This window comes from Gobius niger (genome assembly GCF_951799975.1).
Source record: "Gobius niger genome assembly, chromosome: 11".
NCBI classification, from domain to species: Eukaryota; Metazoa; Chordata; class Actinopteri; order Gobiiformes; family Gobiidae; genus Gobius; species Gobius niger.
In genome coordinates this window covers 2,951,321-2,963,915 of record NC_136862.1, presented here as the reverse complement: position 1 = coordinate 2,963,915, position 12,595 = coordinate 2,951,321, and the positions used below count along the sequence as shown (strand labels likewise).

General features: G+C 43.9%; 1 protein-coding gene across 1 annotated transcript in view; it reads left to right on the top strand.

Moving 5' to 3' along the window:
- Positions 1-12,595, top strand: part of tmem132e (transmembrane protein 132E) — a 191,436-nt gene that overhangs the window by 164,405 nt on the left and 14,436 nt on the right. The window contains exon 8 of the mRNA XM_079565569.1: positions 12,224-12,418. Coding sequence (XP_079421695.1) covers positions 12,224-12,418 — 195 coding nt within the window. The remainder of the gene's footprint in view (positions 1-12,223; positions 12,419-12,595) is intronic.

The window sequence follows — 12,595 nt, the reverse complement described above, 5'->3', positions numbered from 1 at the left end:
AGAGATCAAGTATCAATCATTTTTAGTCTGCACTCAATGCACTTCCTTTGTGTAATGTCAGAACTAATTAATTAATGTTACTGTAAATGTATTTTTTGTACTTTCTGTGTGAATTTGAAAAGCCCTTCTAGGGACGGACATTGCAAATTAGCCTTGGCTATAAATGTTGTAGTGCGGTACATGTTTATTGTTCACACATGTCCCTATCAAATAAATAAATAAATCCGTCCATCCATCCATTTTCTTCCCCTTTATCCGGGGCTGGTTCAAGGGGCAGCGTCTCAGCAGAGATGCCCAGACTTCCCGATCCACGTACACCTCCTCCAGCTGTAAATATGACAAAAATGTGATGAAAAAATGACAAAAAAAATGACAAAAAATTTGACAAAAATGTGACAAAAATCTTACAAAAATATGACAAAAAAATGACAAAAATGTGACAAAACTGTGACAAAAAAATGACAAAAAAATGACAAAAATTTGATAAAAATTAGACAAAAAAATTATAGAAAATTTACGAAAAAATGACCAAAAAGTTACAAAAAAGTTACAAAAGTGAGTTGAATACCCAACAAAAAAATGATGGAAATAATATAGAACTTTTGTCTGCAAAGTAAAAGAAACTGGCCGTGTTTGCTGAAAACCTGGTTGCCTTGACCAGCGGGCGCAATGGCTCTTGGGAAACTGAGTTTCTGTAGTCAGGAAGTGAATGATGTCACAGCCTTGTACCTTTGCCTTTTCTTCAACATCATGTCTTCTTTTTGGATTGAAATTAAACATTTTACGGTCACGAATTGCTACATCGCTGATTAGCTTTTGCGGTGACGGAGACGGGGATTTTTTGCTTCCGGAGCAACAAGACCGCAAAGGGGCGGGACTGTGGAGCTCTTTAATCTCGGGGTTTTGAGGGTTCTCGTGCAGTGACTTCTGACATCAAACATCAAACAGCAGGAAAAACAAAAGCCCTTTGCAGTTCAGTCAAGCAGCTCAATCCTCAACATCGACGCTCCGACTGTGCGTCCGTCATGTGTCACGCCGCCGCCGCCGCGAGGAGCTGCAGTAAAACCCGGAGCGAGGTCCGCAGCGACTGAGGCTCAAAGTGCAATTAGGAAACGGATTACGAGACAAAGAGGCACATCGGCGAGATCCTCTTACGACTGTGACGGGTTTTGAGACACGAATCACAGAAAAGGAGCAGCTTTTGTCACGTTGCAGATGGACGTGTTGTTCCTCTGAGCGAAGCAGCAGGAGGCGCCGGAGTGGAGAGGCTTCATTAGGACTGCGAGGCCGACAGTCCTGATTCTGTCCCCGGAGACGTCCAGGAGATGGACGGAGCTGTTTGTCTGAGACTTCCTGATTTGTGCAGCAGCTTCTCCCACTGAGCTGGAGAAACTGTGGACACGGGCTCGTTTTCAGCGTCATTCAGAGCACGTCCACTTTACGGAAATCTGTTCATCCTCCTAATAAGCTGAATGCCCATCTCGAGTCGCCCGTTGCATTATGGGTAATGGAATTTATTCTGATGACCAAACAGTATCGATAGCTATAGTAAAGCAACAAAGAAAGCTCTGATTTGGACCGTTTAACTTTTTATTTCTGCTGCTGGAAAGCTGATATAAAGTGTTTTTGTCGTCACCGTGGAGCTTGTTACAATATTAGCATAAAGTCTATTTTTGCACTAGGGCTGAGAACGGAGAGACAGAAACTGAAAGAACTGAACGGCCGTTCATATGTAGAGCTGCTTCAAAAGTGACGACCAGTCCTTGTTCACAGAGTTTGAATAACTATGTGAGAAAAACGTTTCTGACCCTTGAAGGCGACTGTTGGACAAAGTCCAGGGTCTGAAACTGTGGCCTCAAGTCCCGACATTCAGGACATTTAAACTGAAAGAGAAGTAAAAACATAGAATCCTTGTTTTGTTTTGTCAATAACGAGGTGGACAGTAAACAAAATCTTTGTTTTGATTGTGACAGATCCACGTACACATAAAGGCTCTGCCAAACGTACTTTATTTGTATATTATTTTACGAGTGATGTGATGGTACAACATGGCTAATCCATCGCCACTGTATTTAACATCAGCACCGTTTTGAAACTTTCCCCTGTGATTTCAAGACAAATTTAAATGATTTAAAAAGTGGCGGCACAGACAGGCGGGTCCTGTCGTCCCCCTGTCCTCTATGGTCCACTGTGGTCCCCTATGGTCCGCTATGGTCCACTATGGTCCTCTATGGTCCAATGTGGTCCACTGTGGTCCCCTATGGTCCGCTATGGTCCTCTATGGTCCACTATGGTCCTCTATGGTCCAATATGGTCCACTGTGGTCCACTATGGTCCTCTATGGTCCAATATGGTCCACTGTGGTCCACTATGGTCCGTTCCTGCCTACGGAGCCGCCGTCCTTTTTTTTTCTCTCGCTTTCAAGATATTGACAACATAAATATTTGCAAGAAATGTCACTTGAGTCTTATAGTCTTTAAACAAATGCCCGTAAGTCTTATAATTCACGGTTATGACTCAATATGCTTCAGTGTTCAGGCTCCGCTGCCTGGACTCGCTCACACATGTCAATGGCCGAGCGGTTTGTTTGGGCCGAAATTAGGAGCCTGATTGAGCCACGCATGTGCAGTCGAGATGGGCTTTCGGCTTATAATCCGAGGTGCTCAGTGTAGAGTTCGTCTGAAGAGTAATGAAGTATCTGTTGTATCCAGTGATGTTGGTTCCACATTAGAAACATTTAGAGTCTCGGCACGGCACAGTCAAACCAGGAGGGGGCAGTAGAGGGCTGAGGTGGTGGAGGTGTCGTAGCATGAGGTCGTAATCGTCACGGAAACAGCTTTGATTTAGCCACGAGGTGAAGGTGAGGCGCGCACTGACCTGAATCAGACTCACTCATTTCCCATTGACATAACGTGGTCGGCACGGCAACAGTTTAAAATCGTTTGCCTTCATCTATGTCACTTCCTGTCAGTGTCCAATAAGGAAGTGCAACAAAAACATCACAAAAATGTTAGATTTCATTATTAAAGGAGGGGCTATTATGCAAAATGGACTTTTTCAAGCTTTCCATCATGTTATTCTGTCACTCCCTCATTAAAAACATGGCTGAAGTGTTGCCTTGGCACATTCACGTATTTCTGAGTAATCTAAAAAAACTCTGATGGCGGCCATTTTAGGGATAGGTTTGCCTGAGTCCTCCTAGGAACGCCCCCACCTCCTGGAGACGCCTCCGAGCTTTCGTCACCAGCCGAGTAACCAACCACTGCTCCTCAGCAGAACCCCCTCCCCACTGATGCCACAGACAGCGTGTGGAGGGGGCGTGTCTAAAGGCTCAGAGGTTCTTAAAGTGACAGAGGCCTATTTCAAGACATTCACTACAGCCATTTTGAGAGAGACATTTTACACAAGGCAGTTATTCTAATTTACTGCATTTACAGACCAACAGAAGGTTTGTCATCATTGTAGTGTGATATAGACTGGTGCTGTGGGACTGAAAAAAGCAGGATACCCCCTCTTTAACATTGTTACAGAACAAAAAATAATAATAAAAAATTCAAAAGGTGTAGGCCGAAGCAAGAAAGCTTATACTTTTAGTACATTCATTGTGTCTTCTTGAGTAATACACTTTTTTTTTGGTTTCTTTTTAAAAGACACTAGGTTGGAACAAACAAAAGCTGTTCAATTACCTTACGCGTTTCGACGGACAAGGAACCACTTCCGTCTTCGTCAGAGGCGTCTCCCGACGTGCATGATGCGTCTCTTATTGGGAAAGTTGTAGTTCCCAGGCGTGGCCACACTGACAGGTTTATTGCTTATGTCAGTGTGGCCACGCCTGGGAACTACAACTTTCCCAATAAGAGACGCATGCACGTCGGGAGACGCCTCTGACGAAGACGGAAGTGGTTCCTTGTCCGTCGAAACGCGTAAGGTAATTGAACAGCTTTTGTTTGTTCCAACCTAGTGTCTTTTAAAAAAGTTTAAGAAAGCTTATAAGTGCCAACCCCATATTCAAAATTAATTGACTTTCCAGCTACAACAAAAATCCATTCTATCTATTCTATATTATCCAACCATCCAACAATTCATCCATCCATTTTCTTCCACTTGTCCGTTTCCGGGTCATGGGGGCAGCTGTTGGAGCTGCCCAAATCACATTGCACCAGCCCCTTATGGCCCCCCACTCCACAGCACAGTTCTTTAGTAAACTCACTGTGTTACCGTCCACCTCTGCTAATAAAAGACCAGATTAAACTTGCAAAATGATAAACAAGCATCGATTTTCGTGAATGAACAACAGTGTAATTGATGTTTTTGACCTCGGCCCATAACGAGTTCATTCTCTTTGTTCTGGACTCAAACAGATTAATTAAAGTCTGTGATAATCTTGACTGTTGGAAAATAGGTTCAATTCTTTGCGACAGGGTTTGTGGTGAGCGTTTTTATTCAGTAACATTATTGGATCTGGTGTTTTTTTTACATTTTCAAACATTTACTCATGTTTTTGGCAACACAAGCTGAAAAAATGGCCATATTGAATATTTTGGCGGCTCACATGCCTGAAACGGATCCACGGAGCATTTACAGCCGTTTTGGCGCTTCACAAAGAAAACAAATTTGGCCTAATCTGCCGCAACGTTTGCCAAAAGTGGTTCCAAACTATATATATAATGATCGCAGATGAAGAAAGCGTCGTGGGCGAAGCCGTAATCTGGATGGCGTGTCTCGCTAAAGTCCTTTACCCTTTCAGAGGCAGCTTTATTCTGAGCAGATGAACAGTCGAGTCTTTCTGAGAGAGAGGTTTTTAATCCGCAGATGAATAAACAATGTGCGGCGTCAGACTGAGACTGTGAGCCGCCGCAGATCAGAGATTACACGAGCGCTGCACAACAGGGACGGACTCTTCACTCGGATTATTGTGTCTGTGCTGGACCGTCGACTTTACAGACGTGCAGCTTTGTTCTCACAGACTCCAGAGACCAAAACTCTCCAGGACGAGTGAAGAAACTGTGTCTGTGAAGGTTTCCTCTACCTCTAATAACATGCACACGTCACAACATTCTGCAGAACCCACCGGTTAATGTGCTTATGAGACATTACACACAATTATTCAATTATCCTATTACTAGATACCGTAAATTCTCTAATACTGGCCTGTATTCCATTACGGGCCGGGTCTCTAACAGAGGCCGGGTCTCTGACGGAGGCCGGGTCTCTGACGGAGGCCGGGTCTCTGACAGGGGCCGGGTCTCTGACAGAGGCCGGGTTCGCGGCTGGCGGAGGCAAATTAAAGCCGGTCTCTAAAACAGGCCGGGGCTTTTATTAGAAACTATAGCGGTAGAAATATTCCCCATGTTAGGAATTTGTCTCATACTGGTGTAAATGAAAACTCACGTGCAGGAAGTAACAAACGGGAACCCGGGCCGAGGGAGACGCTGCGGAGGAGCTGATCCGAGCGTAACTTTGACACAGATTTAGCCACTTTTCAAACCTCCTGTGACGATATTTGGAAACAGGGCAAACAACAAATGTTGTGTGACCCTCCAGGGTTTTAATAAAGTCTCCATCGCGTCTTCAAAGCACGTCCAGCTGCTCCGTGTGCAGGTCAGTCCCACGCCTCAAAATAACTCCTCCCATCAGCGCGAGCGTCTCGTCTTCTCTCGGGTCAGTCTCATGATCGATCACAAACACAAACGCTCCGTCTAAACTCGCCTTTACACAAGATAACAACAAATAATCCGGTCCTTGGTAAAAACGAAACAGAAACCTGCAGTGACACTGATGTCAAAGCTCCGCTAACAGCAACGAAACACTTCCTGTTGTCCCGACAAAATAAAAGGCGTCAATGTTCCAGCCGCTGGGAGAGGGTTTGAAATGTTCATTAATAAATGAACCTAATATTTTAGGTGAAAATGGACACAAATCTCGTTTTTCTTCATTTTCCTGGTCGTCCGTTTTGCTCAAATAGAAATAAAGGCCTGTCTCTAATTGTGGCCTGGTTCTAATAAAGGCCTGGTCCCAGATGCCCTTGAGTAAATAAAGGCCCCGGCCGATATTAGAGCATTTACGGTAAAAAAAATAAATCTTCTCTCAGTCATCAGAGCTCAGACTCCAGTCCAGTCGTACCGAGCAGCTCTGCGTTAGACCTTTGTGTTTTTTGTCCGAGCAAAAGGAGCAGATAAAGACTGGAGTCAGACACTTTGTTTTTAAGCTGAAACATGAGGCCGATGTCGGGGTTCAATCTCTGCCGCGACGACACATTTTCTTCATTATGAGAAATTAGGAAACATGTCCATCAACTACAAACTGTCAGGAAACAAAGTAAACTGTGGCAGGGCTGTCAGGAGGAAGTGAAGGTGCTGTCAGCCAATCAGACGCGAGCGTGTGGCGTTATTATGAGAAGACGTTTAAAAGAAATCACACTCCAGACTTTACCTCAATAATCGTCAGGACTTTAGAATCGTCAGTGTTGGCAGCGCTTTGGTGACGGGTTCTTTCCTGTAAAGCGCTTTGGGCCTAAGGAAGGTAGAAAAGTACTATTTAGCATTAATAATATTGGGACAAAAATAATCTTAACACATTGAGGCCGCGCTGTTTTAGGAATTTAGCTGTAGAGTTCCAACAATCCAGATCATTTTCATGATATTTGTATTCTGTTATAGCTATGGACACATGCTGTGGCTCGTGAGAAAGACAAGACTCTAAGCTCTCTGTAGGTGAAAACACCCCGCCCCCTCAGACTAACACCACGCCCCCTCAGACTAACACCACGCCTCCTCAGACTAACGCCACGCCCCCTCAGACTAACGCCACGCCCCCTCAGACTAAAAAAAAAAGACAAAAAAAACGCAATATATATATAATAATATAGTAGTTCTGTTCATCACAGAGCTTCCAAAATCACACATGAGCTGTATTAGAGTGTCTGGTTCAATAATTAAACACTCGGGTCCAGATCTTGTGGTACATAGCGCAGGGTGTAGAGCAGACGACTGCGCAGACGGATGGTGCTCCTTACAATCTTCAGTTTCATACCTGGCGCAAAAAGTGGGCAGGACAGGAGGGGGGACAGACTCGCATTGTGATGTTGTGGTGCCGCCCCCTCCCCATGCTTTCCCCAGACCTGAGGAAGGCGGTGGTTTGCGAGGGGGGGTTCTCTTGTACATGCGTAACATGCGTGATGCAACGCAATGTTTAATAAAGATTAAAGAAATAAAAGTGTCCCTCCGCTGCTGCAGCCACTCGCTGCAGATCCAAGATGAGCGGGCGGGACAGAGAGGCAGCAAAGTTACAAAATGTACAGGATTTAATTGATCATAAACTGTCATATCGGCTGCAGAGGAGTTACAGAGTTATGCAGCAGTTGCAAGAAAACTGTAGCGTGTTGGAACATTTGAGCTCCAGCTGCAGGATTCTTGGAGCGGCTTAATTTGCAAAAAAAAGTTGCTCTGCACCCTGTGAAATGCGCTTCTTTCTTTTGGACTGAGCTGTAGCTACACACGGAGCATCATCAGGAGGTAAAAACTGACACAGCATGGAAACGTCTCCTTAAAACTCAGATCAGACCTGGTGTTGTGGCACTTGAGGCACGTGTGGTTTATTTATGGAAAACTGTTGTTGTTTTGGTGTTGCGGTGTGTGCGTTGATCTATTGTATCAAAGTAAACCCGTGCGTAACCGACGCTCAAACAGACTTTTCAAGGCAATTTCGCTTTTGTTTTCAATTTGACGTCGATTCTAAGGAAGAAGACAAGGCAGAGCGATGTAAAAAGGAACATAATGTGAAGGTTTCCATAGAAGAGCAGCTCCAAGTGCTGCTTGTAATGAACCAGCCTCAGTCGGCCTCTTTTTCTTACATAACGCCCTCTCCCTAGCGGCGCAGCCTTTAGCGCAAAACCTGCGCCACATGCAAGATCGCGCATGTACTATGTTGCGTTTAGTGTTGGGCACGGACTGCGCCAGTCACAAGATCTGGCCCTCAATGTGTTAAAGTCTAATCTCTGCCTCAGTCAGAGTCCTGTTTACCTGTGTCCCTGTGTCTTCATGTGACTGAGATCGTTCTAATTGGCACAAAAAGTGAGTGCAGCTCCATCAAAGGTAACATCAAACACAAGCATTGAGCGATTCATCGACGGCACAGCCTGATGAATCACCGCCGACATGTTCCCACACTTCCTGCTTCTGGAGATGAATTAACAGCACATTTATTTTGACTGAACCGGCGTAACGAGTGCGAGACGTGGCGTCATTCTGGAAGTGAACAGTTGTTGGTTTCTTTCTATCAAGTTTCTATCAAACCCTGCGAGTTTGGAGCGACCGAAAAACGCAACAAATTGTTTTACGTCTGGAGACATTTGACAAAGCGCGGTATAAAAGCAATGCATTATGAAGCAGAAACCTCCAGACGCTGGAAATGTTGGCTCACATTGATTTTGTGCTCCGCTGCGCAGTGTTCTTACAGACCAATTAAAGTGAGTAAAAAGGAGATCGATGTGTGCCGCGCGCTAATGTCACAACAACACGGCACTGTATTGTGTATCGATCAAACGCACAGACTCAGGTGGAGCCGCACACTTACTCGGATCATTCCAGCACTTACAGGTCTGCTGCGCTTTAGCCTCTTAACACCCGCCTCAACCAAACGCATTCTGTCCTCTTTGGGCATTATATAGGTCTGTGTAACACCTCATTTGAAAGCTAAGACCCACAAAAATGATCTTTTTCCTCACGTTGTTGCTGTGTTGTGTCACCTTTATGTTTTTTTCTTTGTCACATTTTTGCTGAGTTTTTGTCATTTTTTTGTTGATTTTTTGTCACATTTTTTTTTTGTTTTTGTCACATTTTTGTTGAATTTTTGTCACATTTTGGTAAATTTTTGTCACTTTTTTGTAGAATTTTTGTCACATTTTTGTAGAATTTTTGTCACTTTTTTGTTGAATTTTTGTCACTTTTTGGTTGAATTTTTGTCACTTTTTTGTTGAATTTTTGTCACTTTTTTGTTGAATTTTTGTCACTTTTTTGTTGATTTTTTGTCACATTTTTGTTGAATTTTTGTCACATTTTTGTTGAATTTTTGTCACATTTTTGTTGAATTTTTGTCACATTTTTGTTTCATTTTTGTCATATTTTTGTTAAATTTTTGTCACATTTTTGTTGAATTTTTGTCACATTTTTGTTGGGTTTTTGTCACATTTTTGTTGCGTTTACATCCTTGTTTTCTTCTCATTTTTTGTGGCTATTTTGTGGCTTTTTTCCCAAGAAGCCTTTTGATTAGGGTAAAGCCAAACTGGAGAAAATGGGATCCGTCCAGGTGGGAGTTTTAAGCTAATCCAGGACCTTAACCTGTTTATTGTAGCTTAAGACGAGACGTCTCAGGCAACTGCTCCATGAGTAGCATGTGGCTAACATTAGCATTATGGTTAGCATTCTGTTATTTGTGAACCAATTTGGGCCTTTGAATCACTCTCTTCCTCTTCAGTGTTTATGACTGTGTCCGAATGTCCACCCCTGACCCCTCATTGTGAGAAATGTGTGCACCACTTTTTTCTCTTTGGACATTTGGACATCTAGCCCCTTGGATAGAGGGGCTAGATGTAAGTTAGCCATTTTATACTCACTACTGCCACCTCAGGTCATGCGTGTAACTGCAGCTTCTATATTAAAGGGGGGTATTATGCAAAGTGGACTTTTTCAAGCTTTCCATCATGTTATTCTGTCACTCCCTCATTAAAAACATGCCTGAAGTGTTGCCTTGGCACATTCACGTATTTTTGAGTAATCTGTAAAAACTCTGATGGCGGCCATTTTAGGGATAGGTTTGCCTGAGTCCTCCTAGGAACGCCCCCACCTCCTGGAGACGCCTCCGAGCTTCCGTCACCAGCCGAGTAACCAACCACTGCTCCTCAGCAGAACCCCCTCCCCACTGATGCCACAGACAGCGTGTGGAGGGGGCGTGTCTAAAGGCTCAGAGGTTCTTAAAGAGACAGAGGCCTATTTCAAGACATTCACTACAGCCATTTTGAGAAAGCCATTTTATACAAGGCAGTTATTCTAATTTACTGCATTTACAGACCAACAGAAGGTTTGCTCATCATTGTAGTGTGATATAGCATAATACCCCCTCTTTAAGCTCATGCATGACGGCACTTCAGACCTGAATTAACACCTTTTTGAGTGAGGATTTTAGAGGCAGTCGTGGTGAACTGGTCTGAGCTCATTCTACACATGAGGACATGGCTGGAACATGTAGGGGGAGGAAAATACTTAATTTTAACATTTTTAAACATTTAACTTAACATTTTTAAGTATAGTCCCTTTAAGTTTCTCTGATTGGTTCATACACTTGTCAATCACGGCCATCAAAGAAACCAGCCCCGATCCCGGTCACAGCCTTTGTAAAGGAGAGGAAAGGCGTGTCTTGTGTCTGGACAGAGGAGTGAGGAGGTTTAAAGCTCGATCTGCTGCTCATTACGCTCCAAAATCCCACTGCAATCCCACTTCCCGAGGCCGCCTCCCGGACGCAGCGCCTCTGAGGCCGAGTCTCCGAGGTCTGGGCTGTTGTTGGTGATGGATGGTGTTTGCTCGTCCCTCTGACAGACAGCTCAGGCCTGTGCACATAATTGAACCCTGAATTGGCTTGTCACCGACTTTATGAGCTTCGCAAAGACAATAAAGCGTGTGTCGGGCGCGGAGCGAGGGCCCGGCCTGTTTACTCTGGAGTCTTTATGTTGACATTCAGAAAAGTAGTGTTCCCTGCACTGAGGCTCGGGCTTTGCTCTGAGAAGACGTCGCTCCCGCCGGTCATTTAGCCGCTTTATGAGGGAGCGGCGGCGTTTGGAGCTGTGGGTCAGTGCAGGGACAGAGGCGATGGTTTGTTTTCAAGCTGGAGAATTTACAAACTCCTGAGCAAATGATGTGAGATCAGATAATCCAGCTTATGTCTTGTTTATCCAGTTTTTACACATGGCTCAATAATTTCCTTCTTTTTCTTAACCCCTTAACTCCCACCTGACCGAGCACATTTTCTCCAGTTTGGCTTTACACCAGTCCAAAAGATTCTGGAAAAAAAGGTGTGAAAGTAGCGACAAAACTGAGACGAAAACAGTGATGGAAATGTGACAAAAAAAGTGAGAAAACATTGACAAAAAAGTGGCGAAAAATTTATGAAAAAGGGGCAAAAATGTCACAAAACTGTCACAAGAAATTGAAGAAAAATGGAAGAAAAATTTGACAAAAAAATACAAAAAATGTGACACAAAATTACAAAAATGTGATTAAAATTTGACAAAAAAAATACAAAAAAATGTCAAAAATGTGACAAAAAAATTACAAAAATGTGACAAAAAGTGACAAAAAAAATTACAAATTGTGATAAAAAGTTTGACAAAAAAATACAAAAAATGTACGAAAAAATGACAAAAAGTGACAAAAAAATGGCAAAAATGTGACAAAAAATGACAAAAATGTGACAAAAAAATCACAAAAAAATTACAAAGAAATTACAAAAATGTGTCTAAAAAATGACAAAAATGTTGTAAAAAATTGACAAAAAATGTACGAAAAAATGCCAAAAATGTGACAAAAAGTGACAAAACAAATGACAAAAAATTTACAGAAATGAGTTGAATACCCAACAAAAAAATGATGGAAAAAAAATCTGATGACGTGAGAAAAAAGATGTGGATGTAGCACTGGATGAGTGAGTAAAAAGAGGCAGAGCAGCAGGTTTACAAGAGAGAGTTCTTTCTGACCTCTTTACTGCAGCTCTCGCTTCTGTCCTCAAACTTTACAGGACCAGACTGTCTGTATTATCTGCAGAATCGACCCGTGTCCCGTCTGGAGCCTGTAAAAGTCCGGGCTGTAGCTGAGCTGTAGCTCTCTCTCAGACAGTCATCTGGACGGAGGCGTTCGGTGCTTTAACCAGGCTGTTTCTGCTGAGCCGGGACGGTCTGGGCGACGATCCGGGACAAAACACATGGTCCCAACGTGAGCTGCACAAAAACAATTTGCTTTGATTTGAACGACAAATGGCATCTCGCTTTTGCTGATGTGCAACGCCAAAGTCGACTGTTTGGACCAACAAACACGTTCTGAAATGAGTCTCCTGGTACCAGACCGTTTTGGCTGGTCTTTGGTTTCAGTAAAGTTCTTTCTTGTCTAACCCGTTGTTCCTGCTTCTGTGCATGTGTGCGTAGACTATGTAAGCTCATTGTCTTTTTTTCATCCAGGTGGAGTCTCCTCTGGCCGTGGACGCCGTCCTGGGAGAGGCCCCGTTCTCGGTCACAGACGACAAAGTGTCCATCACGGAGCTGCGGGTCCACGCCGTGTCGGGCCTCGCCATGTCGGTGCAGCCCAGCCCCGGGAACAGCCACACCATGGTGGCCAAGGCGGCGGGCGTGCAGACGCTGACCGCGCCCAAACAGGTGCTCACGCTGTACTGTACATACATGTAATAACTATATACCGTAAATTCTCTAATACTGGCCTGTATTCCATTAGCGGCCGGGTCTCTGACAGGGGCCGGGTTCGCGGCTGGTGGAGGCAAATTAAAGCCGGTCTCTAAAACAGGCCGGGGCTTTTATGAGAAACTATAGCGGTAG